At 45.4% G+C, this 27,982-nt stretch overlaps 1 protein-coding gene across 3 annotated transcripts in view; it reads left to right on the forward strand.

Moving 5' to 3' along the window:
* The window catches only part of VSNL1 (visinin like 1), a 100,031-nt gene that overhangs the window by 33,653 nt on the left and 38,396 nt on the right, over nt 1–27,982 (forward strand). For 2 of the 3 annotated variants that reach the window (XM_078055988.1, XM_078055990.1), the window contains exon 2: nt 9,439–9,605. In XM_078055988.1, coding sequence (XP_077912114.1) covers nt 9,444–9,605 — 162 coding nt within the window. In that variant the 5' untranslated portion in view covers nt 9,439–9,443. The remainder of the gene's footprint in view (nt 1–9,438; nt 9,606–27,982) is intronic. The other variant, XM_078055991.1, reaches the window with a different exon arrangement.

Raw genomic sequence — 27,982 nt, forward strand, 5'->3', positions numbered from 1 at the left:
TGCTACTACCGATAGACACTTGGACATGTCACTGGCCCCTTGGAATAGTCCCTGAACTCTGAAGGCAAGGAGAGGGCTGGCACCGCTGATGCTCAAGGCTGCTCCTAGCCCTGGGACTGGGGATGTGTGGGTGATGTGGGCACCCCTGCTCTGCACTTCTCTCCCATAGCTCCCTGCTGGTCAGAGATAAGGACCACGGTCCTTCCCCACTGGGACTTGGCAGCACAACTTAGCACACAATCTGTTGGACAGAAGGCTGTGATTATTAATGAAAGCATTTCCTCTGTTACCTCTCAGAACTCAGTGAGGGTCTGACACCACCAGAGATGGCCTGTTTCCTTTCATAGAAATCGATGCTCAGACACACATAGAAGAGCTGGAGAAAGACGCACAGGAAAGTAAAAATAAGATGCAGAGAAGTGGGTGGCTGCTTGAAACACTCCCAGATGAAAGGTTACCAGCTATTAATCAGCTTACACGTCTGTTCAGTGGGTGAGCGGGGAATTAGATGGAAACTTCACTCAACAGTTGATGATTAGTCAGGGCTGGGGGTCCTCAGATGACTTTCCTCTGTCGGGATGGATACGAAACACTTTGACTTGAAGGAGAAGAAGCAGGACCACAGTAAAATCCCCCAGGTGTCACAATTTACGTACTTCTGTTTACACTACCAGGTCTGGTACAGGGTGTCAAGGTTAAGGCAGCACGTAGATAGCTGAGCCTGGATCTTGAAATGTCTGCCTCCCCATCTTCTGGAGCAGCCCAGTTTGCTGGGTCCCATGATGAGGCTAATAATAGCTACTGTTTGTTGAACACCTGCTACATGGAAGGCACTGTGGGAAGGAATTCAGTGTGTTATCTCATTAATTCTCATAACAGCCCTGTGAGCAAATTTCATCATTTCCATTTGACAAATGAGGAAACTGAGCCTCTAATGGGCTGAGGAGCTGCTCATAAATCGTATACCATGTATGCAGCAGGAACATCATTTGACCCCAGGTCTGCCTCCAGCATACTTCTTTGTCCCACTCAACTAAGTCCAGTGAAAAATAAAAGAGACATTGGGACCAAACAGAAAAGGGAAGGGAACCCACCTGATGGGGTGAAAGGGGAACTGAGTCTGAGTAGAAACTTTCCCGAAGTCGTAGCCTAGCACCCAGGCACCAACGTGGCTTCGGGCTTAGCTGTGCTTCCCAGGTGCTTGAGAGACATTCTTTGTGCCTGGGAAAGGAAGAAGAAAGTGGTGGAGTCTGACCCCCAAGGCCGGTCGGCCCCTTAATCACCTTGTAGATCAGAGTTCCTGAGTACCTGGCCATCTGGTTACCAGGTGGGTTTTAGTTTGGAACCACTTAGTCAGATCCAAGAGCTAATGTCCACCAGCAGCTCCCGTCTTGGGTCAGGGCTATCCCCAGGCAATGCTTTCAGACTCTACCCCTGAGCTGTAGAGGGACCACTCAGGTGGGAACTCGGCTGGAAGCAGCTGGGACAGGCCTAAGGAGGGAGGCTACTCTTGACAGCCTGGCCACAGGGACCTGGAATGGCTCTTCCCAATCCTGCAGGGCCTAGGACCCTCTGCCTATGTTGGTGCCCAAGGGTCACGGGCCTGGGCATTGTAGCAGCCCCCGTCTTCTTGCCAAGGCTCAGTAGCCAGGGTGCTGCTAGCTAGGCCCTGTTACGGGCTTGCTCTATTCCCTGTCACAAGTCCCCTAAACTTCCTGGGACTTTTCTAGAAAATGAAGGTGGTTAGAGCAGATGATTAATCCCTGGGGCCCGCTTCTGCTTTCACCTTCATGTATTTATTATTCTTTCTGGGTTGGAACTCTTGTCACTTGCCCTGACAGTGCCACTGCAACTTCCTTCAAAATGTTTTTCTCATTTATTGCAGATCAAATAAGTACTCTTGCCTTATCTTGAGTCCCCAAAGATGCAGTCTGCGCCCTCCTAACCTCCCGCTTGTTTTATGCTTGTGGGCAAGACCTCGGCTGTAATCCCATGAGGTTCAGGGCTTGAGGTAAAGTCATCAGAGAATGCTGTAAGAAAGGATTTCTCGCCTTTTGTGAAGCTGCTCTGGTCCCCAGAGACGGAAAGAAAGGCTGGCCTGGGATCCACACTCTGCCGTTGGGGAGATGCTGCTGGGGGCTTGGGAGTATTCTGCTTAGGAGGAGACAGACTAGAGGGGCAGAAAGAGCCATTGTGTCAGATAATTGTCCTTATTAGAAAAGAAACCCCCACACAATGTGCTGGGCAACTTTGAGGCATGATTTTCAGGGTTGTTTTAACAGTCTCTGGAAACTAGCCACCTAGTGTCATTTGTTTATAGGATCCAAGGGAGGTGGTGATGGAGATTGTTTCAACATCCCCGCTCGGAGATAAACATGTGTCCTGGCTTGTAGGCTTTGGGTGTTTGGCATGGGGACAGCATGCTGCTGGGGTAGGAGGGTGGGATCACCCAGCCGGGTCAGGAGACTGGGGTTCTCATCCCCACTCTGCCATTGGGTGCCCGCATGATCTTGGAGAGTCTCAAATTCTCTAACCTAAAATCAAGGGGATTAAAGCAGAAGAGCCCGGAGGCAAATCTTTTCAAGTTTTGGTCTTTCCTAGTTGTATGATTTTTAAATTCTTTTTTTTTTTTTTTTTTTTTAGGGTGGGGAAGGGCAGGTGGCAGGGTAGAGAGAATCTTAAGCAGTCTCCATGCCCAGTGTGGAACCCAACACGGGGCTCAATCTCATGACCCTGAGATCATGACCTGAACGGAAATCAAGAGTCGGATGGTTAACTGACTGAGCCACCCAGGCACCCTTAAATTCTTTAATTTTAATTTTTTTTTAAAAGATTTATTTATTTATTTATTTATTTATTTATTTATTTATTTGACAGAGAGAGACACAGCGAGAGAGGGAACACAAGCAGGGGGAGTGGGAGAGGGGGAAGCAGGCTTCCCGCGGAGCAGGGAGCCCGATGCGGGGCTCGATCCCAGGACCCTGGGATCATGACCTGAGCTGAAGGCAGACGCTTAACAACTGAGCCACCCAGGCACCCCAACACCCCTTAAATTCTTCATGTTAGTCCCCAATACAGGGTCTTGAAACAACATCAGGGATGTCAGACAGAGGGAGGGAGGCATCAGCGAGAACTTGGGCTATGTCTGTGCTGCTTTGAATGCTTTCTCCTCAGACCATCTACTTTGATTTTTGTTTATGGTTTTCATCAGTGCTCCTCAAATTGACCTGAGTTGCTTGCTGAAAGTACAGATTTCTAAGGGAGGGTCTCATGAAGCTGCATTTTTAACAACATTAGCAAGGGTGATTTTTGTACTAAGGCAAGTTTGGGGAACTACCAATTTAGAGCTTTCACCTGGGGAACAGTCACAGGTGAAGTCGCCTGATCTGGTGGACATTTGTCTCTCTGTTGTCTGTGCTCTACAGCTCTCTGCTCTGAGCATTCATCTCATCATAACCCTTATTCCAATGGGCACGCATGTCTCCTGCACCCAGTTCTGAGCTTTTCAAGATTGGAACCATGTCTTCTCTGTATATACCACTGTGCCTAGCACAGAACCTTTTTCATAGACAACACCTATAAGTGTCTGCCAAGCTGAGCTGCCCAGAGCTAACCAGGCCATGGGTCATTATTAATGCAAACCGTGCTATCTAGGAGAAGGAGAGGGGAGATAATAAGAGCTTGTAGAGAAGTGTCACGGAGAAGACAGCGTTGGAACCTAGCCTTGCAGGAGGAGTAATGTTTAGACAGGTGGTAAGGAAAAGAAAGAGCCATCTAGGCAGGAGTCTAAGCGTGAGAAGGCCTGTCTCTTCCAGTTATTTCAGTGTACAAGTGAGGAGCCCAGGGCTGAGAGAGAGCACCTGCTGTATTCGAGGCTGGCCCAGGTAATCTGACACACAGCCAGCTCTGCTCGCATTTGACTCCTCACACCCGGCACTGTACTCCATCAGCCTCCAGCTGAGCCTGAAAGCCCTTCCTTCCTCTGCTCTGAGCCATACTTCCAGGGCTGTTTCCCCATTGGTGTGCTTATCCGGTTGTGTATCTGCACGTGCGCCTGGGCTGCTCCATCTCAGCACCCCCATCTCTGCAAGAATCTCGCCAAGATTCAGCCAGGCCAATGGCCAGATTCCCTGTGAGAAGCCAGGCCTGCTGGTCTGTGCACCTGATCGCACACAGTGGGCCCTGCTGTGTTCTAGGAGGCTGGACTTAGCTGTCAGAGTGGGTAAAGGGCAAGGCTCAGGGCAACACACACACACACACACACACACACACACACACTACTTGAATTCTCTTTCTCTAAGACCCAAAGGTTTGTAGAGGAAAGATGTTCATGGGCTCTTCCTGCCTCCCCTGGCGGGCCTTTTCCTCCTACGAGAAGTCTCCCAGATCTGTCTTAAGAGCACTCATACATGTTCTGCCTCCTCTGCTCTGCCGTTCTGCTATCGAGACCGGATAGGAAGTGGAAGAGAGGTGGGCAAAGCTCAAGGCAGGCAAGCCAGTGAGAGAGTGGTTGCAGAATCCGGGCAAGAGAAGATGGTGGCCTGTGTCAGGAAACCAGTGGGGTTCTGGAGAACGACTTTTATTCTGTACTAAGCTTTCTTAGCTGGTTGAGCTAAGGCAGAGTACGCATTCTCTCTGAACTTCAAAGCCCTCATCAGTAAAGGGGGGATGATAATAATCTCTTTCTTACTGGACTGTTGCATGGGTAACTGTTGTCGCATGGAGCCTTTTGTAAACTGTAGAGTATAAAAATGTGGTCTTTTCTGGGTATCCTTTGCAAGTTGGTGCTGGGCTTTCCTCATCCATGGGCCCATTTCTGGTGGTGGTCTTTTGCCCACCAAATCTCTCCCACCAGTCCTGTTCTGTGCCCAACACTGAGTCTCTCTCTAGTGCCACTCAAACCATGAGAAATTATTTGACTTGGGGCTTGGCTGATTTTTATCTTATAACCTGGAATGCTAGCTTTAAAATAATATACTCCAGTGTCTGTCCCCTCCCTTCTTAGGCAACATATGTTCAAGTACCGACGGGTACCCAGGTAAAGAATCCACAGAGCCAACATGTGTGGACTCTTTCGAGACAAGCTGATTTGAAGACTGTGACTCATCTTTTCATGTTTACAGAACTTCTGCTGCTGATCAGTGAACGGTGGGTTTGGAAGGGCCTTAAAGGTCATCTGGTCCAACTCACTTGTTTTTCAAATGGGGAAACTGAGCAACAGAAGGGGAAAAGATCTGTCCCAAGATCACAGAATGAACTAGAAACAACTGGAATTACCTGCCCCCCTCCACACACACACACGGACTCTTTTATTTTATTTTATGTGTGTCATGAAATCTTTTTACTGGGAATGTGGTAAGCTTTATGGTCGTGTTTACCCTTTCTGTGGTTCTGGTCCCATAATGAGAGGCACTACAGGCCTGTATTAGTGCCACTCCAAGACAAAGGGGGCAGAGGTGGGGAGTGTTAACCCATCAGTGCTTTCCTTCATCACTAAGCACCACCTTTATGCCAAGTTCTGAGGATACTGAGACAAAAGACATGAGCCCTAGCTTCAAGGTGCTCAAAATTCAGTGATGAAGACAACAACAAAAAAACAGTCTCTGGGTGGGCAGGTGATTTTCCATACAGCTAAATGAAACACTCTTCCCATCTGTTGCCTGCACGTTATATTTATATGTCTGATGGCATTGACTGTTTTCATATATAGATTACTATGAGACTGATTCTCCCAGAAAGAAACATACCAAATACCACAACTTGATGAAGACCAGTGCTGAGGTTCTTGAGTCCCTACTTCACAGTGGTTCAGTGCCCCTCATTCATTCGTTTCCTCAAAAATTATTCGTTGAGCGCCTAGGATGAGGTAGCAGGGATGCAAAGATAAATAAAAGACAGTCCTCTCCCTCAAGAAGCTAACAATCTAGTAGAGAAATAATGACCAGGGAAGCTTTTACCAGGGAATGGAGATGCCTAGGAGAAAGGATGCCTAAGTCAGCCTTGGAAAGTCTGCAAAGGTTTCACAGAGGGGGTGGCATGTGAGCTGAGGCTACTTAAAGAAAGAGAAGAAGCCTGCTGAACAAGTGAAAAGACAGATGGGGAGAAAATGAGGATGTGAGTAGGAAGTACAGGTGCCAGGCTAGGGAGATGGGGCTACATCCTGTAGACAATGAGAAGTGTTGACAGTTTTAGGGAGAGCCTCAGATGGCAAGGTTTGTATTTTAAAAATTCATTCAAGGAGCCATACAGAAGGTGGGCTGGAGGCAGGGAGTGCAGGGAGGATCATCAGTCCAAACAGGGCCTGTCGAAAGCAGCGGCAGGGCCACGTTGAGCCAGGCCAGAACTTGATATTCCACGTCATTCATCTACTGCCAGACACACCTCACTGATAGTTGCTGACCATGACCGGTAACCAAGAAGCATGAAGTTAGACATGTGAGTCTCCAAAACTGATTCATGGTCCTGACAGGGTTCCCTGTATGAGGCCACCTTCTCCCCAGTCAGTCAACAGGAACAGTTTCAGGTACCACACATGATCCCTGGAGAATCCAAGCTTCCTTGCTTAAGAGAGAAGCTGACATGTTATTGATCTTTTTTTTTTTTTTTAAGATTTATTTATTTTAGAGAGTGTGCAGGAGTAGGTCAGAGGGAGGAGGAGAGAGAGAATCGTTAAGCAGACTCCTCACTGAGCGCAGAGCCTGTCGCAGGGCTTGATCTCACAACCCTGAGATCAGGACCTGAGCCGAAACCAAGAGTCGGAGGCTCAGCTGACTGCGCCACCCAGGCACCCCCATGCTATTGACCTTCTAAAGGCATTTGGGAGAGGCATTTTTTTTATAACACTTAATCCACTTTCCCAGCGTTAATACAAACTCATTCTGGCTTGTGGTTTTGGTAAACTCCAACAGTCTTTTCCAAAATAGAGCCTGGCAAAGTGACTGATCCTTCTCTCATCTATTCTTTCAGTGCCAAAAGGCACTGATTCAGCCTCACAAACCTTCCTGCTTTTGCTCCTCCTGTTCCTTCTGAGATGCCTTCCATCCTCCTATCTGGGATTGTGCATTGGAGCCTTGCTAATCCAGGTTCAAATTCTGCTACACGTTACTTGTATGGTCTTGTACAAGAGAGCTGCCCTAATCCTTACTGCTGAGCTGTCATAGGGTTAAAGATGGAGTGTGTAAAGTTCTCAACACAGTGCTTATCTCACAGCCAACACTCAGCGTTCAGCAGCTGTTACTGCTAGGTGAGATTCGGGCTCAATAATGAAAATTTCTAATTCTCTAAACAACAAAGTGAAATCCTGAAAATTTGGTAATACATCTTTTGATTAGCAGGATAACCATGGATTACAGTTTTCTCACCCAGATTAATTAAAGTTGACACCTGAGTACCCAACTTGATTTCCATATCCAGCTGTGGGATCCCACAGTACCAATAATTAAGAGACAGTTGCTAATAAGAGACGTGGAGCTTGAAATTAAGAGCAAAAATAAGTAGAGATGCTCCATGATAAAGGGCATAGCTGCTGATCCTCAGGTCCTTTGCTCAAACAGAAGAGCCTGGAAGACAAATGGCCATTTTAATGATATGCTCTCATTGTGTTAGGTTGGGATGATGCTGAGGAGAAAGCTTTCCTTGGTAGTAGCGAGGTTTCATCACAGTGAAAGAATTGTTCAATGTTAGGGCCGGTCACTGACAATGGGTGTGGTATCTATTGTAGAAGAAGGCAAAAAAATTAAAAACAACAAAGTATGTGATGAGATTACCCCTTCTGGATGATTGCAAGTGTAAACCTGCCTAGAGCCGAGGAGAGAATTTGTCTCCAGCACATTGAAGGCCTAGGTCCACTTGGGTAAATTTTTCAAAGCCTAATTCAGTTCCTGTATCAGGATTTTTAATATCTTATGACACTTCCCTTATTCTGGTGATCCTTCAGATTTTCACTTTTAATTTGACTTTTTTTTTTTAAGATTTATTTATTTATTTATTTATTTATTTTTTAAGATTTATTTATTTTTTAGAGAGAGAGAGAAAGAGAGGGCGGAAGGGAGGGGCAGAGAGAGAGAACCTCAAGCAGACTCCACACTGAGTGAGGAGCCCAACGGGGCTCAATCTCATGACCCTTAGGTTAAAACCTGAGCCAAAACCAAGAGTCAGACAACAGACTGCACCACCCAGTTGCCCCTTGATTTGACTTTTTAAATCAATCTGTGGTTAATTTGTTTAGTTTTCACTCTTTTTATTTTATTGTTAACACAAGAACATTAAAGTGAAACTTTAAAAAATCATCTTTAATTTTTCTGCACTAATACAAAAACTTTTAATTTTGGAATATTATCTTTGTTTACATACTTGTTTCTTAATTAGTCCTTACAGTAAATCTGTAAAGAGTTTTGTTATTACATACATTTTATTAAGGAAGAAATTTAAGGAGTGCCTGGGTGGCTCAGTCGGTTAAGCATCTGCCTTCAGCTCAGGTCATGATCCCAAGGTCCTGGGATCCAGCCCCATGTCAGGCTCCCTGCTCAGCAGGGGAGTCTGCTTCTCCCTCTCCCTCTACCCCTCCCTCTGCTCATGCTAACTCTCGCTCACTCTCTCTCTCTCTCAAACAAATAAATAAAATCATTTTTAAAAAAAGGAAGGAATTTAAGATAAAGCAATTAATTAATATTGCCCTAAGTAACACACATGGTAACCAGTCAATAACCTGGCACATAATGGATGTAGGTAACATTATTTTATGTATTGTTATTTTTACCTACCACCCGTAATAATATCAGAATGGAATTAGGTCAACTGAAATTCACCACTCAATCTCTCTAAAAAGCCACCAAGTTTGTCAACATTGATGGCAACGTTGTAGGAAACCTCTGAAGAGAAAGAATTAATTTGACTAATAAAGATAAGCTGTTTCCATTTAAAAAAAAAAGCTGCAACGTTAGAACTAAACCAGCTGAGATTTCCTACCATACTGATCAGATTTCCCAAGTCGGCTTGTAATCATTTGTCTGTAAATCCCTCTCATTGCATGTGTCAATAATCCCACTTAATATCCTTATAAACTAAATGTGGAATTAGATACCCAGGCAGCAAGTGCTGATGCACTTTAATTCATTAACAGGAGAATATAAACAGTGCCCATATACTTTACATGAGTAGCACAAACAAGGACGGCTGCTTCGCCATGGGGGAGTCGATGCTCTGCGCGCGGGGACTCCTGATGGAGGAGGATGAGCCCTACAGCCTTTCGAGCTGTGTGAAGGGTCTTTTTCGCTCATCTCCTTTCTGGAATGCCAAATAGAAGGAGGCAGACTTGGGGGGGATTTGATCTGACACACTAGAGGGAGTGCCCACGCACGGGCTGCTCGGACCTCTGACTTGGCTCCTAATCAAGTTTGAAATGATCACGGCTAATTGCATTCATTTGCTTTTCTTCAGGCAGAATGGGGAAACAGAACAGCAAACTAGCCCCCGAAGTAATGGAGGACCTGGTGAAGAGCACAGAGTTTAATGAGCACGAGCTCAAGCAGTGGTACAAAGGTTTCCTCAAGGACTGTCCAAGCGGGAGGCTGAACCTCGAGGAATTTCAGCAGCTCTATGTGAAGGTAAGACGTTTTCAATCTCTTGTTTTCTTCAGGCCACAAAACACTGTCTTCATGAAACGTTACAACTCCAAGTAGCCCATTTGTTTCAGCCTGATGGTTTTCCAACCAAAAGGGAGAATGCACGTTTTTAAAAATGCACAGGGATGCATTTTGTTCCAGGTGTTAAGTCAAGCAGTTTCTGAATACGAAGAGCAAGTGTTCAATCAAAACACTGACTAGAGTTCAAAGGATGACAGCATTGGGTGTAACCACAGTGGAAATCTCAGAGAATAGTGTTTGCTGATGATTATTGACATGCTGCTAATTACACTATTGTTAGGCTTGTTAAAGGTATCTGCAACTCCCTCCTTTAAAGAGAAAGTACATGGGGCACTTATTCACCACGAAATGTCCTCCTATTTGCAGATAAGAAAAAAACCTAGATTCCCACAACAGCACATTTGGAAGGGGGGTGGGGAGGTCCGGTACACGTTTGGGCATCAAGGTCTACAACACGGACTCTTAACTCAGCATTTTGTACCGTGTACAAGTTAATCTTACCCTGGACATTAGATAAAACTATCCATGGAAGGTATAATTTCTATTGCCGTGGTATGATTTTGGTTCTTCTGAGTTTATCAGTTGGACTGGTCCTAGATTTGGCAAGATCTAAGACATTCCAGTTTGTGTCTACTTATATAATGTTAGGCTTGTGGAAGAAGGGCGTTGTCCTTCTTTGAATTTTTTCTGACTAAAATACCAAATAGAAAATATTGCTTTCATCCTTTAAATGTAGCAACCATCAGTCTGAGTAATATGAACCATCCATCCACCCGCATCTAGATGTGGGGAACGATTGTATCAAGTATGAACACTGCCCTTCCCTCCTGAAGTTGAGTGTCTCACCTCGCCTGTGCTCCAGCAGTTCCGTCCCCGCACGTGTGCAAGCAGGGGCATGTATAAGAATGCTCACAGCTGCACTGTTTGCAATAGCAAAACTGGGAAGCAGCCCAAATGCCCATCAAAGGGAGAGTGGAAAATAAACTATGATCTATTCACATAGCAGTCAAAGCAGTTGAACTGTAATATCACGGAAACATCAAGCGCAAGAAGTTAAGTCTTAATATTTAAATTAAACACAAATAAGACTAAAAAATATTTTATAGGACTACAAATAAATGCAATAAAATCATACTGGAAAGGAAAGTAAGAGTGATGAACGCAGGATCCAGACCGATGGCTACATCTAATGGGGAAGAGGAGAGGGATGGGAAGGGGGGTAGGGCCACATGGTTAGAGACACATTGCATCTCAGTGGTAGCTGTGGTTTTGGGTGGTGAGTTTGCAGATGGGTGCTTACTGCATTATTAAAAGCTCAGTAACACCGTAAGGACCACTGCTGAGTGTCAGGGACCCAGGATTACCATTAAGCCAAAGCTGAGCAGCGGAGGGTCCTAGGTATATACAAAACTACCTCCTTAAATGTGTGTAGAAAGGTATACCTAGTGTGGCACGCGTGTAATTTATAAGATCACTGTGCCGTTTCTAAGACCTAAGACATGAGTTTTTATCATGTGGAGCTTTTTCATGTAGAAGTGCTGAGAAATCCATTTATTATTCAATTGATATAAATTGCTTTTGCAGAGAAGCAGGATGGTATGCATTTTTCCTGTATTATATTCCACCACTCTCCGTAGTTTTCAAAGTCACATCTTCTAATGTTTTATCACCCAGGAGTTAGCCTGAGCTTCACAACTGTCTTCACTCTCAGCCCCAAGGAAAGTACAGACAAATGAGATTTGTCAAAGCTACTTTCGTATCACTGGAGGTCATGCAAGCTGTCACTCTGTGTTTAAGAAAGCTCTGTGTGCCACATTCCCCACTAGTTGTTTAAAATTAGAGAGGTTTGCCTTTGAAGAAATAGTTGAAATGCAGGAAATGAGGTATTTCATTTACATACTGGAAGTACTCAGCCCTGGAGCAGCACCAGCCTCAAGATGGAGGTGGGGGGCCTGTAAACATTAGAGACAGCTCAACATTTTGTGGTACAACTGATACATATATATATATATATCAACATCATTGCCCTCCTTCACCTCTCCCACCCACCCCAGAGTGGATTTTTTTATTCCAAGAAGAGAATATCTGACTTTCTGGATGGAGTTTAGATTCTTGGCAGCCTCTTAACATCCATGTTCAAACTCAGCCTGTGCTCTTGTGTCGAATCATCCGAAAGCAGGCAAAGTCTTTTTTTTTTTTTTAAGATTTTATTTATTTGAGAGCGAGAGAGAATGAGCAGAGAGGGGGGCAGAGGGAGAAGGAGAAGCAGACTCCCCACTGAGTAGGGAGCCTGACACGGGGCTCAATCCCAGGACCCTGAGATCATGACCTGAGCTGAAGGCAGACACTTAACTGACTGAGCCATCCAGGTGCCCCAGAAAGCAGGCAAAGTCTTCTCCTTCCAGAGTTGTTCAAGGACATAATACAAAGGAGAACCACAGAGGAAATATGTCATGTACACAGGGAGAAAAAAAAAAGACAGCTCTGATATGCTAGAAGGAAGAAGCCCAGAGAAAGATGTGGATTATGTAATAAGGCTCAAGAGAAGGGCTGACAAGAAAAGACTTCCTTTAATGCTGCTGCAAAGTGCAAATATTCAGCAAGGCACCGTCCTTATCCTGGTGAATAGGCACTTCTCAGTGGCTCCTTCTCTCCCAGTGTAGACATTGAGACATCCTGGAATCCAGCTGAGTGAGCAAAACTGCCTGTGACCTCTGCCCTCCTGTCTGGGTGGTCAGCCTGGCGCTTCTACGTCACCAGCCTGACCCACTTCGAGCCCCAGGAGAGACACTTTGCTGCTGTAGAACCCCACTCTTTTGAGGGTGTGAGGAGGAGCAGGATAATGAGAGAGGCCCCCGAAAGGCCAGGAGCCATAAATTCTCAACTTTAGAAGACTTTGTATCCAAAAGAGAAAAAGAACCCCTTCATTAGGTCTATGTTTAAAAATGTTTAAAACTGAAGTTCAGAAAAATTAGGCCTAGTGTCCCAAAGAGTGAAGGTAGGAAGCACAGAAAGACGGGCATGCCCGCTCACACCACAGAACACGGCCCTGCCTCGCACCAGGGTTCCACGGCAGACCCCCATCAGCCTCCTCCAGCCCCTCCAACACACAGCTGCAGGAGCGAGCTTCACAGAACACAGGTCTGGACATGGGCCTTCCTAGTTCGGTTCATTCTTTCGTCGTGTAGACCGCAGTCACCTCATAATCAACATAAGACCCCATGGTTAGCACAGAGCCTGCCACAACCTGCCATCAGTAACTGTTTGCTGAGTGAATTATATTAAATGCTGGCTGTGTATCTCCTTCTCAGGGAGCCTTGTAGTGGAGACATATAGAAATGACTAAAGGATGGGTCCTGCCTGCCCTCCAGGATCTCAGAGGCTAATCAAGAAAGCACAGTTAACCCCAATGCAAGGCAGAATGACATAAATGCTTGTTGGTGGGGCAAGAGGAGAAAAACGAGGTTAATTTCAAAATGGGATATTAAGGGGCGCCTGGGGGGCTCAGTCGTTGAGCGTCTGCCTTCAGCTCAGGTCATGATCCCAGGGTCCTGGGATCGAGCCCCACATCGGGCTCCCTGCTCAGCGGGAAGCCTGCTTCTCCCTCTCCCACTCCCCCTGCTTGTGTTCCCTCTCTCGCTGTGTCTGTCTCTGTCAAATAAATAAATAAAATCTTTAAAAGAAAAAAAGAAAAACAAAACGGGATATTAAAATAAGAAGCTAATGAATGCAGTGATGAAAGGCAAACTTTTCTCTTCACCTTTTAGAAGATAAAACGTCTCTGAGTAGACAGTTTTTACCTTTTCCAAGTTCAGTATCATGTTTATGTTGCAAAAATATGTTGGTGGAATTCCATTCAATAAGAAATTTTCTAGGCCTAAAGCTTTGGAAATATAAGTCTACTCACTAAAGCTCTATTTTTTTGAAGAATTTATTTATTTATTTGGGAGACAGAGAGAGAATGAGCAGGGACAAGTGGGAGAGGGAGAAGCATTCTCCCCACTGAGCGGGGAGCCCTATCCCAGGACCTCAGGATCATGACCTGAGCCGAAGGCAGACATTTAACTGACTGAGCCACCCAGGTGCCCCTAACCAAAACTCTATTGACACAACTACTCAGAGACAAGTATTAAAACAAATAAAAATAAATGATATCATAGAATCAGCGGCACCTAAACATTTTATGATATTTTAATAGAACAAGAAAGATTTTCTAGTTAATAAAGTATCATACAACCATATTCTATAATTCTCTATGTAGAGTTTTAGAATTGTACTCACAAATTATGCTCTTATGCTTAAAAACCAGTATCAGGAGTAAAGGCAGGCTTCCTGAAAGTTATATGCAAACATATAATAAATGTAGGATTTTAGGCACAGAATCTTTGTTTTGTAGAATATGAAATAAAACATTTGCATCTCATTTTGCCCTGTTTACTATGTGATTTTGATCAAGTGACTTTGCAAATGAAAAAATAGATCTACATCAATGGCCAACTCAAACTTGAATGTGTCTCAAAATCACTTGGGCTGATTATTTAATTGGCATATTGCTGGGTCCCTTCCTCAGGGTTGCTGTTTCACTGGGCCTAGGACAAAGCCCCAGTAAATGGATTCCTAGGAAGACCTCACAGATAGTTGTAATGGAGAAAATCCATGAATGACATTTTGAGAACTATTGGTCTAGTGTTTAACCTGGGAGTATCCTTGGGTAGGCTTCTGGAATTCTGTATACACTGAGATGGTGTGTAAAAGTTTGAATCTATGCTCTCTTGGGACAGCTTTCATCAGATTTATAAAGTGTTCCATAAGGTGAAGAAAGGTTAAGAACCACTAAGGATGCTCTAACCATTGGCAGGCCTAACATTCTAATTCCCAAGACAGCAGAGTCAGTGGGCCTTAACTGACACCAGGACAAATGGAGAAACATCCCCTTTTAAACTATACTTTCAAATAAACTTCATTGGCAGGAAATAAGAATGAAAATTTCTTATATGCACTTTGTTAAGTTTGTTTCCGATTTGCAGGCGATGTTTTCCTGATTTGGGGCCCGTTAACTAAATTGTATTTTTTCCAGAGCCCCATGAAAATGAAAATGGGAAGGCCCGAGTGAGATAAAATGCAATCTCTGCTCACCATTCGCTCTCCTGAGCACACCTATGGGCCAGGTGCTGTGTAGGCCCTGAATCTACCGAGAATGTCAGGGTTCCCTTCCTTGGGCCACTGTGGTCTGGTCTGCCATCTAGGAGCCGTCGAGTGTAGGCTTAATATATACATATGTGTGTAATCGTGATGAGGACCATGAAAGACAAGGAAGGGCCTCTGGGCCCACAGGGGGCTGGAGGGGAAGGTGATATTGAAGCTGATCCTCAAAGGAAGGGTGGTTTGGACATAAGGAGCTGTGGGTCCGTCTGGACACTCAAGAATCTCACTGACTAGAATCCCAAAAGCTGGAATAAAAAATGACTGTTGTGTTTGAGAGCCCCTTCCTATGGCATTGGCAGGAGGCCCCCAGACTTGAGCATATTAGGCTGAAACAAAAACATAACAAAATGAAACAAATAAGAACCGCTTGGCAGTCCTGCTGAGAGAATGTGAAAACCACCTGTTGAAGAAAAAGCTTGTACACAGCAGGGACTCCTACCACACTCCTCCTCTTTTGTTTCTCCTTCCCTCTATCCTTCTCTTCTCTCCCTTGTCTATGTCCCCTTCATTTGTTGACACTCTCACGTGCTTCACTCTGACGGTTCATTCACTTGGCTCTCACCTTGACCTAGCGTGAAAGGAGACCTTGGAGTAGAGTTCCCTCCCTTCAGGGCTTAGTGGTTGGAAAGTCAGGAGACTCCCTCAAGGTCGCAGAGAGACCAGCACAGAGGAGCACCTGCACCACCTTGCAAGCAGCATTCTCTCCACCTTGCTGTGTGTCCTGTGTCCTCTTGGCTACATTCAGGAGCAAGCATCTAGAAGCTTCTCTGGTCTACTGTGTTGCAAAGCAGGGTGCCTCAAATGCTCCCTTGTCACTCCCTCCTAGCCATCCTTACAGGACCAGCTCAAAATCTTCTCCCAGGAGAGCCTTCCTTGATCTCTCCATTCTTAAAGCAGGAAGAGTCTCTTCCTCCTCTGCTTTCCAGTGACTTTGATGCCCCTACTTCCTTTTACAAGGATGTTATGTCTTTACAACACAATTATGCAAGCTTTTCTCACCTTCTCACTAGTTAGAGCCCTTCTCCATTCCCCAGAGCCTACACCGTTGTTGGTGTTTTGCCTGAATACAAATAAATGCCATGTGGTTTAACCTGAAGGCTGGATGTGTACCTGCCTCTACCGTACACTAGCCACGTGACCTTGGGAAAGCCCTATGCTTAAAGGTTTGTTAAATAAATCAACAAATCACTCTGGCTCTCAGTTTCCTAATCTATCAGATGGGGAGATCATGTCTGGACCTCTCTTTATAAAAGCTGCTTTACATTACTGGATTTTTCTAACCTTTGAGAGAGCAACAGGGGTTTGGATCTGGTACCATTGACTCATCTTGGTGGGAATCATTTCCTCCCTCCCTTCCTGTGGCCCATCGAGCACCTGCTTGCTTAATGTGAGAGCCAACCAAAGTGCTTTGTAAACAGCGAGTCGTCTTGCCCAAGAAAGGCTCATCAGTAGCTTGACCTTAGGCACCTGGGCCCGGGATGCTTCCAGATGCCAGCCCACCTAGTCTCTTGGGTTGTGGCATCAAGAGCTGGTTCCCCGCTGAGATATTTTATCAAAAGAAAACGTGACAGAGTTGGCTATTCTGGCTTCTCAACATCTGATTCAAATCAATTTTGAAAATAAAACTCTTGGCTCAAACCAGATTTTTGGATGATCAGTTTTCAGGGATTCAGACTCCACTTGTTCCTAAGAGGTAATAGGAGTAGGCCTTATTAAAAATTTGTTGGGCAGAACTATATACAGAAACATTTTAATTCCTTTGGGAAACAGACATTATATAAGACACAAAATGTCATCCAGATTGGGCTGGTGAGGACGTTGCAATTTTTAGTGAGAACCTGGGAATTCATTTCCATTTGGAATGTTTGCCAACATGATTGAGGCTGCACTTCAACTTGAATTAATGTGGAAAACAAGAGCTAGGGGCTGAAATCTCGAGGAAGAGATGACAATAAAGTTAGAGTTCTGGGAAAACAAAGTCCCATGTGAGGTTCCAAAGGCATTTATTATGGTGAGATTGTCTCAGGGAATAGCTGGCTACCAGCGCATCTTGCATTAGAGAGAGCATTTATCCCAGAGGGGTGGAAATGATAACCTTCTCCTGTCTCACAGGGTGTGAAATTATTTTGGATGGCTTCCACACCTTGGGATTTTGCTTTCCGGTGATAGGGCAGGTGTCAGTTAGAGAGATATCAATGGTCACTGCAGCCATGATATCGAAAGGAATGCTCTTAGATGATACCTCAACTTGTCTGTCCTCAGGATAAGGTTGGAAAGAGCCCTTTAGAGTCTCTCAGTCCGCCCAACCCCTGTCTCCCCCCATTTTACACAGGAGGAAACCAAGATTGAGCTGTTTCTTCATTGCTTCACACACCCAAAGAGATGTGTCTCAACTCCAGCCTGATTATGGAGGTTTCAAGCCAGAAGGACCTACTCTCCCTTGAGCTGTTCTCTGCAGCTAACTGTTAAAAGACAATCGGTTTCTCATTGGAAATAGAGCCAAAGAGGCAGAAATAGCTCATTTCTATTACAGAATTGGACTTGAAGATACAAAATCATGTCTGGACCTCTCATTATAAAAGCTGCTTTACATTACTGGATTTTTCTAACCTTTGAGAGAGTGACAGGGGTTTGGATCTGGTACCATTGACTCATCTTGGTGGGAATCATTTCCTCCCTCCCTTCCTGTGGCCCATCGAGCACCTGCTGGAAGAATGCTCTTTGTCATTGATTATGTGCCCTCATGGCTCTACTTGGAATGAGTCTTGAACCACTGACATTTCCTTTTCGGAGCTTGGGGTTCCATCCTTGTGACCACCTGATGTTGTTATGAATCGTCTCCTGTCCCGAGCTCTAAGTCACTTTTCCCCTCTCAGTTGAAGTGCAATCCTAAATGGGGGAGTGGTGGGGGGGTGCGGTCAGCAGCAAAATAGAGCTAAATCCAACTACAAAGTGTCCAAGTGCCTCAATAGCTCTAGTGGAGGAGAATCCGTCTGTAGATGGTAATCCAGAGAAGCTATTAGTAGTCAGCCACCTTCAACAAACACTGTTGAGTGGTATCTATAACAAATCTGTAGCCAAGAGCCATGGGAATTGTAGAATTCAAGTCAGACTGTCTCCCTCGTTTAAAGGGCTTGCAGCCTACTAGAACAGTCTATGTAGATAGCTAAAAGACAACAGAAAAAATGACATTTGTCCCAAAGCTGGTGCAGGTATTCCAGTGTAGCAAATTTCTGTATAAATATCTTCACTGAAGATTTCAAGATACCTTGAAATATAGGCAGGATCTGTAGCTTTAAGGATTTCCTTAAGAGGAGGGACAACCGAAGCAAGAGCACAGGGGTGGGGAGACTGGAGGGTGGTAAAGGGAATAGCCAGACCACACAGGTATCAGGGGCAAAGTGAGGTTGGAGATGTGAGTGGGGCCCAATCACAGAGCTCATCAAGTGCCAGAAAAGCCCTAAAGTCCTGAATCTTGTGGACCAGGTGAACGGATGGTTTCCTACCAAGATGTGTCAGACGACCATGGACATTCTGGTGACCTGGCATTGTATGGTTCTTAAGACAATGTAATGACAGTACCAGGCCTGAGCAGTTAACTTTCATTTCCCTTGTAAGTGTTCTTGGTGACTCAGTGAGTGAAGCTGCAGGAGCTTACCATGTGCCCTCCAGTGAAGGGCTGAGGAGAGGTTGACTGAGTTATTCATTGAATATTAATTGCTTGTACCTTGCATGTACGGCATAAGACTAACGACAGAGAGAACCAGCAGGTAGGACACCTACGCAAGTCCCCTGCCCTCTGGGGAGATAGATGCCTTGTGAGCAGACAAATGCAGAGAGCTAAGTGAGGATATGGGTCAGTCAGAGCTTTGGGAGCTCATGGGAGGGGGAGGGAGACAGAGGGTCATGGACGGTCCAGCAAGGCTTCCTGGGCAGAGGGGAAGGGGGCGGTGCACAAGCTGGGAGCTGAGGTCCTGGGAAGAACTTAGACAGAAAGACAAGGTGAAAACAATCCCTCCACAGAGCAGGTGGTAAGCAGGAGTTGGACAAGACCCTGATCTTGGAATGATTGGGACCCTGTTCAGGGGCATTTTGGAATTGTCCTTCACATAGCCTGTCTGCCCAGGCTACCTCTCCACCTCTTCCCTTCAGTGGCGGAGGCTGACCCCAGCCCACAGGGCTAGTCCAGTTCTCATCCTGGTCCAGTTCCCAGCAGAGCGGCTGGCTGGGAGCCCTCCACTCCCTTGGGGAGTGGGACTTCCTTGGGCCTTTGTTCCTGTCACGGAGAGGAGCTGGTGTTGACTTGCTGAGAAGAAGGTTAATTCATTAAATCTCTTGGGGCGAAAACAATGACAACGGGGTGTTCTGTGAAGCCCCCAGGCCTGGCTGCGACAAGCAGCATCCATGCCGTCAGGCCCCCACGCCCCTCTCCTCTGTAGATGAAAGTCCTTCTCTCTCAACTTAAAAGTGAATTCAACATGTTTGGGTTTGAAATTAAAGACAAATGGGTTGTCTTATCAGTGTGATTTACATTGTTTTCAGGGGGAAATGCAAGATAGTTATTGTCCTGTATTTTTGTGTATATAGTTTACACTAAATGGCCAAAGGATGTAAGGTAAGATGGTGCGTCTTATCATTTTGGGCTTGGATCCCTCTATCAGAGACCCAGAGAGTAGCTTAGAATATGTGTGAGGTATTACTGAAATGTCAGCTTCTTTTGTGGGAAGAGCAGACCTGGAGCCAGACAAAGCATTTTGAAGGGGGAGGGAGGCTTGACACCTCTGAGGTGTCAGAGCTGCAAATTCTTGCAGGGGGCCATCCGCTTCCCTCCACTTCCCTTGTCTTCAGCTTCCGGGGCTATCGAGATGATTCTTTGTATGTACCTTGCAAGGGCTTGACACTGAAGGTGCTCAATGAATGCTCAAGGTCACTGTTATTAGTACCGGGGCCTTGGGGATTGGTGAGAGGAGGACAGGGGTGAGGACTCTGGCCTCACTGTGTGCTTGTGCAGCAGGAATCTTTCATGGTCTGTTCGGTTCTGTGCGGCCTCAGGTGGCCATCTGCTCTGGGGGACTGTCCCTCCCTTTAGAGAGTCCTGCCTTGGCTTTCAGTCAGAAGAACCAGTCTTCCCCACATTTCTCCTGCAACCCCTCCAGGCTGGCCCAGCCGCCATGGCTCCTGTGTGGGAAGAGGGGAAGGGAGGAAGAGAAGAGCCTGTCCCAGGCGCAGGTGCCGGAGGGGATGCTCGCAGCCGTTGAGGAGGTGAGCCAGCAGAGGGGAGAGTCTCCCCCTCCCTTCTCCTTAGACTTCTCTGCAGCAGACACTAACAGCTCAGAGGTGTTACACTAACTCCAGAGAAAGGCTACGGGAGAGCATGACTTCGTCTGAACAAGGCGCTCAGGCAGGGTCCCTGGGGAATGTGCACAGCCCCCACCGAGGGCTGACCCAGAGGGACAGGATCCTATTTGAGGCAAAACATCCCAACACTAGATACTGAGGCAGGTGGTGGGGACGGTTTCTGTTATCCTGTTCAATCAAGTTTCCTGTCTGCTCCAGGGGGCTGTCTCACACACACACACACACACGCACAAGTTCTGGTTTGAAAATAAAGACGAATGGTTTGTTTTATGAGTATGGGTCACAATGTTTTCACAGTTACCTGGCAGGTCAGGGTGGGGCGTTGGTTGGCTTTACAACACAAAACACCGTAGAAACTAGGCACACCTTAGGTCCTTTCTAGAATAAATCAAAGGATGGCAAGATGCACAGATGAATAATAAATAGGTGATAATAGCCAACATTAATTGAATGCTTATTGAGTGTCAGGCACTGTTCCAAGCACAGTACTCTGCATATATTATTCATTTGTTCCTCACAGGGGTCTATGAGGAAGGTATCATTATTTCCTCCATTTTACAAATGAGGTAACTGAGGCACAAAGTGATTAATAACTTTCCCAAGGTCACGCAACATTCAAATGCAGGCAGTTGGACTCGACTGCTGGTACTCTTTCCTAGGTAGGTGGGTTCTTGATGGAAATCTCAGAGAGCCCAATCCCTACTCATAAGGATGATTTGTGTGGTTTATCTAACCGTAGTCTTTAATTAAAAACATTCAAACAAATGACCAGTGTGATTCTGGGTGACTTACCGGTGGAGCGTGGCAGGGGAAAGGAGCGAGATGTGTGGCATCAGAGCCAATTCTGCATCCTGGCTCTGCTTCCGTGCTGGGCAGTGGGCAATCCTTCCCTCTCTAAGTCCACATTCCCCCATCAGACAACAGAAGACCTGCCTTTCCTGCCTCCCAGGGTACTCATATGGGCCAAAGAGGCAGAGTCTGACAGCGCGAGAGCTCCTTGTTGGCTGTGCTGGAGTTGGGTCAGTGGAAAACCCAGTGGGTTGACTATCTCTATGAGGTTGGAGAAGCCCACCTACCACTAGGAATTGCAACTTCCTTCTCAAGCACATTTAATGACCACACATTATGGGATCATGCCTATAATGGCTGGCACTGACCCAAGGGGACACGAAGGGGTGGCTTGATTAAATGAGGTGTCAGACACTGTTGGTTACCTACCCAGTGGCCATCTCCCTCTCCCCACACTTTCCTCTCTGGTTGTGGCCAACCTCCCACTGCAGAAGCTAACAATCCAGGTACACATTTTCCTGGTCTGCTTTGCATCTAGGATGTGGGCATGTTACCTGATCCTAGTCAAAAGGGATCTAAGAAAAGATCTGCTAGGGGGCAGGGGAGGGTTGTGGAAAAGATTTTCTTCTTGCTCATAGAAAGACTGGCATGCTGGTATTTGTGGTGTGTGCATATGACACTGGTGGTGAAGAGAGCTATTGCTTCCAAGCTGAACGTGGTAGAGTAGAAAGACAGAAAGAACCTGGACCCTTAGTGATATCCCAGATCTGTTGGATCAGTCCTGAAACAGTATCTGGACCATATGTTGTGTGGGATTCTTAACCTTTTATGGTTTAGGCCACCTTTAGTTGGTCTTCCGTTCCTTGTAGGAAAAAGTATCCTACTTAATACAAAGTGGAATGGGAATGAGAGGCAGAAGTCCCGCTCCTAGGCAGGATGATGCTGCCAACAAGCTGTGTGATTCTGGGCCAGTTAATAACCTCTCTGAGTCATAGAGTCTCAATTTATTGAAAAGCCTGGTAATTCCTGCCCTAGCTCCCTCAGAACATGTGTGGGACCACATGAAACATTTTTTGAGCCCCACCAGATGCTTTGTTCTGGAGATCTAGAAATGAATAAAATATGGTACAAAGGCAGATATGGGAGTGAACTCCATGTTTGACAGACAGAAGTTCAGTAGGACTGAGCAGAGGAGATTGAGGGGGTGAGGGGTAGAAGGTGAGAGGTAGGCATGGCCTCAGTTTTCTTCCTCTGTAAAATGAGGTAGAGAATCACATGACCTCTTAAGTTCACTTCTAATGCCAGGATTCTAGAAGTCAAGTGGAGCTGTCTCTGTTAGATCTCTGCTAAACATGAATGTCCCTGTACCATAGGTCACTTGGCATCACAGCAGTTTTCGTGTCCAACTACCCACAGGACAGAGACTGTGTCTTACCCATCTCTGTATCCTCAGCACTCAACAATAAAAATTAGTTGGTTGGTAGAACAAATTAATAAGTAAATAAAGGAATCTCTCTTATAGATTAACTGAAATGCAATTTGGGAAGAATAAATGAAAAGAGTGAAACATTTTATAGTGTGTTATCCAGAATAATAAACCACAGAGATTCACAATGAACCATTTTGATATAGAATGTTTAAATAAGCAGGATGCAACATAACAGGATCACAAAGCATCCATTCTCAGACTCAAGTGGTTAGCTAATTTTCTTATGAAGATGCAAGGCACTTGCCAGTGAAACAGAGTAGCCAATAAACTTCCTTAAATATTATTTTCCCAAAGAGAAAATGAAAGGCTAAAGTGTAAAACTAGAGATGTCCAATATCAAAAAGCTAGCTGACGACTTGGAAATTGGGCAGCTTACGTTTGAGTTTGTAATGAGATTGTCAGAGAAAAGTGTGAAAACTGAAAGAATTTTAGAAGAAATGCAAGGAAGATGATAAAAGACATAAATGGTCTCTGAAAATAGATAGCTGTGTCTGCTTTCTAAGTAAATCTCACTGCATAGTCAAGGTAGGACTTATTTTTATCCATATTCTTTTAAAAAAAATGTGACATGCCTACAAGGAGCACCATAAATGATGACATCTTGTTAGAGCTAATATGTTGTGGCTTTATGACTTGGCCTCAGTCAAATCTCTTGCAGATTCAGAAGCTGGTGCTTCTGAGACATCTTTCAAGATGACGTAGCTGGGTTGCCGGGGTAACTCACTGGATGAGGATCTAGCCAGTTTTGGGAGAGTTTACATAAGACAAAACCAGGGGATGTCCTGGAGTTAAGGGATGACAGGAGTTGGGACCATTGTCCATTCAGCTTTCAGGATGAGGACAAGGTGGGGACTTTGGAAGTTGCATTAGCCACCTGAATCAGCTACCTGAATGGAAAAATCTTAGTGTCCAGACTGATGAAGAATGCCTTGGGTAACTGAGGATTCTAGTTGATAGAGAAATAACATAATATATATATCAAGCAAGATGACTGTTTTCATAAGAAGCAGTCTCACCATTTCCTTGTAAGATTTCAAAGATATTGAAGATGCCTTATTTTTGTGTTAGAGACATGTTAATATGTGTTTATTGTTCAAATGGATGAATGACTTCCTTGAAGGACCAAAACTCAATTGAATTAATAACTGTCAATGGGAGAAAATGAAGATCCTGCTGAGTGGTATGTGTGAGAGAGATTTTATACATATACACAAAAACACACATATATATTCAATTCATTTACAGACTCATGTGGTTTCAACATGACTGAAGATTGTTTTTCTCTTGCAGAAAGTCCAAGCTAGCCTAGCAACGCTGCTCCGCAAGCCATCCAGAATTCAGTCCCCTTTTCTCCTGGTGGCCCTTCCTAGGCTGTTGCTCTGATTCACATGACCCCAAGTGGCTCATCGCAGTGTCACCTTCCAGCTAGTGGGAAAGACAAGATAGAAGGGATGGGAGAATATGCCCCTCCCTCTAAGGGCAAGACCCAGAAATTACACACATCACCTCAGCCATATCCAGAACTTAGTTTCATGGCAACACCCAGCTGCAAGGGACACTGGGAAAGTAGCCTCAATTTTGGATGGCCATATGCCTAGCTGAGAAGTCAATTACCCTGGAAGGAGAGAACACTAGATGGTGGACAGCTAGCGGTCTCTGCACAGAAGGTAAATTCTTAGAGGGCTTCTGTCCATCAGTAGCCTCTCTTCTAAAGGTCAGGTGCAAGGTGTGCAGCTGGGTTGCCATTTGAGCTTCTTTGTGGATGAGCTTTGAGGCCATGACAAGCAGAAATGGGCTCACTCTGTGTGTGCTTCTTCTTTACCAAGAGTAGATGGTACCAAGATACTCTGTTCTGCTGCCTGAGCTGGGCCTGACAACCTCCCCAGGGTTTCACTCCGTTTGATACACTGGGACCTGATGGAAACTTCATTCAAATAGAGAGTTAAATCGTGGCCATAAAGGTCCCAACAATTGGTTACAACTGGGGTTTGTTTTTTAAACATGAGAAACTGTTGTCTGTAATTTGCTAATATAAGAACGCCCTATACCTCTACCCTCTTCTTGCGCCTGCTCCCCGAATCTTTATCCCTACTGGGGTGTTTCTGCAGGGTGTGTGGGGGACTGGTGGATCATGATGAATGCTTGCATTTCTCTCCTGGTGTCAGTTTGGCAGTAGAGGCATTTATTTGCCCACATGACTTGAACATTACATGAAAAGCAGATCTATGGTGGCATTAGGCAAATGTAATGTCACATGAGGGACAAACACCAAACAATGTGTGAGAGATGCTAAGACATAGGACCTATAGTCACACTTGTAGTAAGATTTACCAGTGCAGAATATCTGCTTGGTCATTGTATTTCACCCATCCATCCAACCATCCTTCCTTCCATCTATCCTTCCTTCCATCCATCCTTCCTTCCATCCATCCATCCATCCATCCTTCCATCCGTCCAGCCATCCTTCCATCCTTCTATCTATTCATCCATCCATCCATCCATCCATCCATCCATCCATCCATCCTTCCATCCATCCAGCCATCCAGCCAGCCATCCTTCCATCCTTCTATCTATTCATCCATCCTTCCATCCATCCTTCCATCCAGCCATCCATCCAGCCATCCTTCCATCCTTCTATCTATTCATCTATCCATCCATCCATCCATCCATCCATCCATCTATCCTTCCATCCAGCTATCCATCCATCCATCCAACCATCCATCCATCCATCCATCCATCCATCCATCCATCCATCCATTTATTCGTTAAACTTATGGAGCATCTCCTCTACAACACCCCCAAATTAAGAGCTGGGGTCACTGAAATGAACCAACAGCCATGGCTACTATACTCAAGCTTCTCAGTTGATGGGGGAGCCTGTCAAGGAAACTGGCAATGGTGATACAGTAAGGTGAATGTTGGGCTAGGTGCCATGAAAAATGGGTAGTGCTGGGAAGAGGATCTAGAGAAACTTCCCAGAAGAAATCATACTTGAGCCCCATCTTAACATAATGAGCCGGTGCAATGAAAAGATGGAGTTCCTAACAGCAGCAAGCATTTGCAATCTTTTTTTTTTTTTTCTTTTCCTGGTCCTAGTCTACAAAATCGTCTTGCAGGTCAAGATCCTAGCTATTTCTCAGCCACACTAAAAATACATCCATAATCTAATGGAAACAAGCACATTGGCAAAACATTCCCCTTCCTGCCCATTAGTCAGCCCTTTATCAGAACAGGCCTGTCGAGGACCGAGAACATGACATTGGATTGCAATGTGTCAGTGATATGGGACTGGAAGCATCCAATGACAGAGCCTTGGCTCTCCATCCATCTCTAGTGTGTGTTTCCAAGGAATCTTCCTCTGAACTCTTGCCAGGCAAGGGCCACAGCTCAAGGCCCTGAACCCTGCTTGCTTTGATCCAGTAGTGCCAGATTTGGCTGCTTTCCCCAGAGAATATGAAAATCTTTGTTCCATAAAACAAGTAGTGTGACACTTTTCTGATCCTGATCACAATTTCCAGAAAGACAAAGGAAAGAGAGTAATATCGACTTGGTTCCTGCTGTGTGTCCAGTAGATGCTAGGAGAGAAACAGACGTGATAGCATCCTCTGGAAGCGATATTGAGTAGTAACAAGATCAATAATAGCAAACACTTCTAGAGCATTCACTAAGCATCAGGCACTATTCCGTGTATGTTCTGTGTATTGATTCTTTTAATTCACACAATAGCCTTTTGTGCTGGCTACCATTACTGTCTCCATTTTACAGATGAGACAGCTGAACACAAAGAACAATAACATGTCTAAGGTCACACAACCGATGAATGGCTGAGCTATGTATCGGCTTTAACTCTGGGTCTCCCAGCTCTGACCTTTACTGTGTGACCTTGAACAAATTACATAAGCTTCAGTTTCTTCATCTACACGATTGAGATAGCAATGTCTCACACACAGCTCTATTGCAAGGATTCCAATCATGTTGAGAGACCACACATGCACAGAGGTAAAATGAAGGGTGATCATGCCCTATAAAAGATATGCTGTTACACTCATGTATGGCTGCTTTGGTAGGCTTCATCTAGGAAGTGGGCTTCATCTAGGAAGTGGGGCTTGAGCTGAGCCAAAAGGTAGACATCTTCCTGGCTAGGATGAGGTTTGGAGAATATTCTGAAGAGGACAGTGGTGGCTCCAAGTGTGAAATGAACCAACTCTGTTTTCCTGAGCCTTGTTCTCTGCGCCATAGTTCCCTACCCTGTGCTTTCCTCTGCCGCCCTTGGCCTCCCCTCACCCAAATGTTTCTAATTAATTTATTTAGACTAACATACCAATGACTGATTAAACTTAATCAAACTTAGTACAATCAAACTTAGTACACCATGCTAAGGGATTCACAGTTTCTCAGGAAAGCCAAAGTAATAATAGTGAGATTTCAAGGCCTGTGGAGGGAACCTTTCCTGGGTCCTAAAATTCACATCACCACCTACAGGTAGGCAATGCAGGGCAAAACTTTGCCAGTCATGAGGGGTGAGAATTGGATAAGCCATGTTCTTCACTCCAGGTGGATGAGTGTGAATATGTGTCAAGGGTGGGGGAGGAATGGGTGTGTTTGAAAGTTTTTGCCTTCCTTGACTTTGGCTCCTTCAGCAAAAGAATCTCTTTGCAATGTAGTCCTTTGTTGGGCTGAAGCTCTCAATCTTTAGGAGGGAAGCAGAGGGTGGCCCCAGACGGTGCTTGACACCCGTGTGATCCCTGTGGCTTGTAAGGGTGGACTGACCAGCAAGGAACTCCCATTCCAAAATGATTCTCCAGTATAAAAGCCCCCTCTCCTGTCCATGAACATCCCATCAGTCCTTCATCAGAGACCCCTGGGGTGGGGGGTAGGGGTAATGTGGAAAATCCAAGTAGACATTTAGTCCTACCAAACCTTACTGAATAGATGACCCCAGATATGACAGAGCCACTGTCATATGGCTGCCTACAGCCACTGCAGGGTCATTTCCAGAAGAGGCCAGGGAAGCTGGAAGAATCTAAAAGATTCTAACCTCAGGGGTATGCATTCTTGATTTCCACACGCCTGATGGGGCCCACCCCTCTCTTTTCTGGTTCCATATAAAGCAGGTGAGATCAACATCTATACTTTGAAAAAGCTCCAGGATGACTCTGAAACGCATCCCAAGGTACCATTGGGCTTTAGTATGATGGAAATGGGGACAGATGGTTCTGGATGACAGCAGTCATTTCATTTTCCAGAGAGTGGATTTGCCTATTCTACATTCATTCATTCACTCAACAAAGAGTTCCCATCTTGAAGCTAGGCCCAGGCTCAGTCCTCAGTGCTGGGGGACACAGACTAAAAAGACACATAACCTTGCCTCGAGTGACCACAGTCCAGTGATGCCATTTCTTCCCCCCCGTTCCCCCCATACCCTGCCTTCCCACTTCCTTCTCTTCCCTCCCTAGGCCACCCCCAAGTCCACCACCCTCACTGTTCCATCTTCCCC

Source organism: Halichoerus grypus, chromosome 10, assembly GCF_964656455.1.
Source record: "Halichoerus grypus chromosome 10, mHalGry1.hap1.1, whole genome shotgun sequence".
NCBI lineage: Eukaryota > Metazoa > Chordata > Mammalia > Carnivora > Phocidae > Halichoerus > Halichoerus grypus.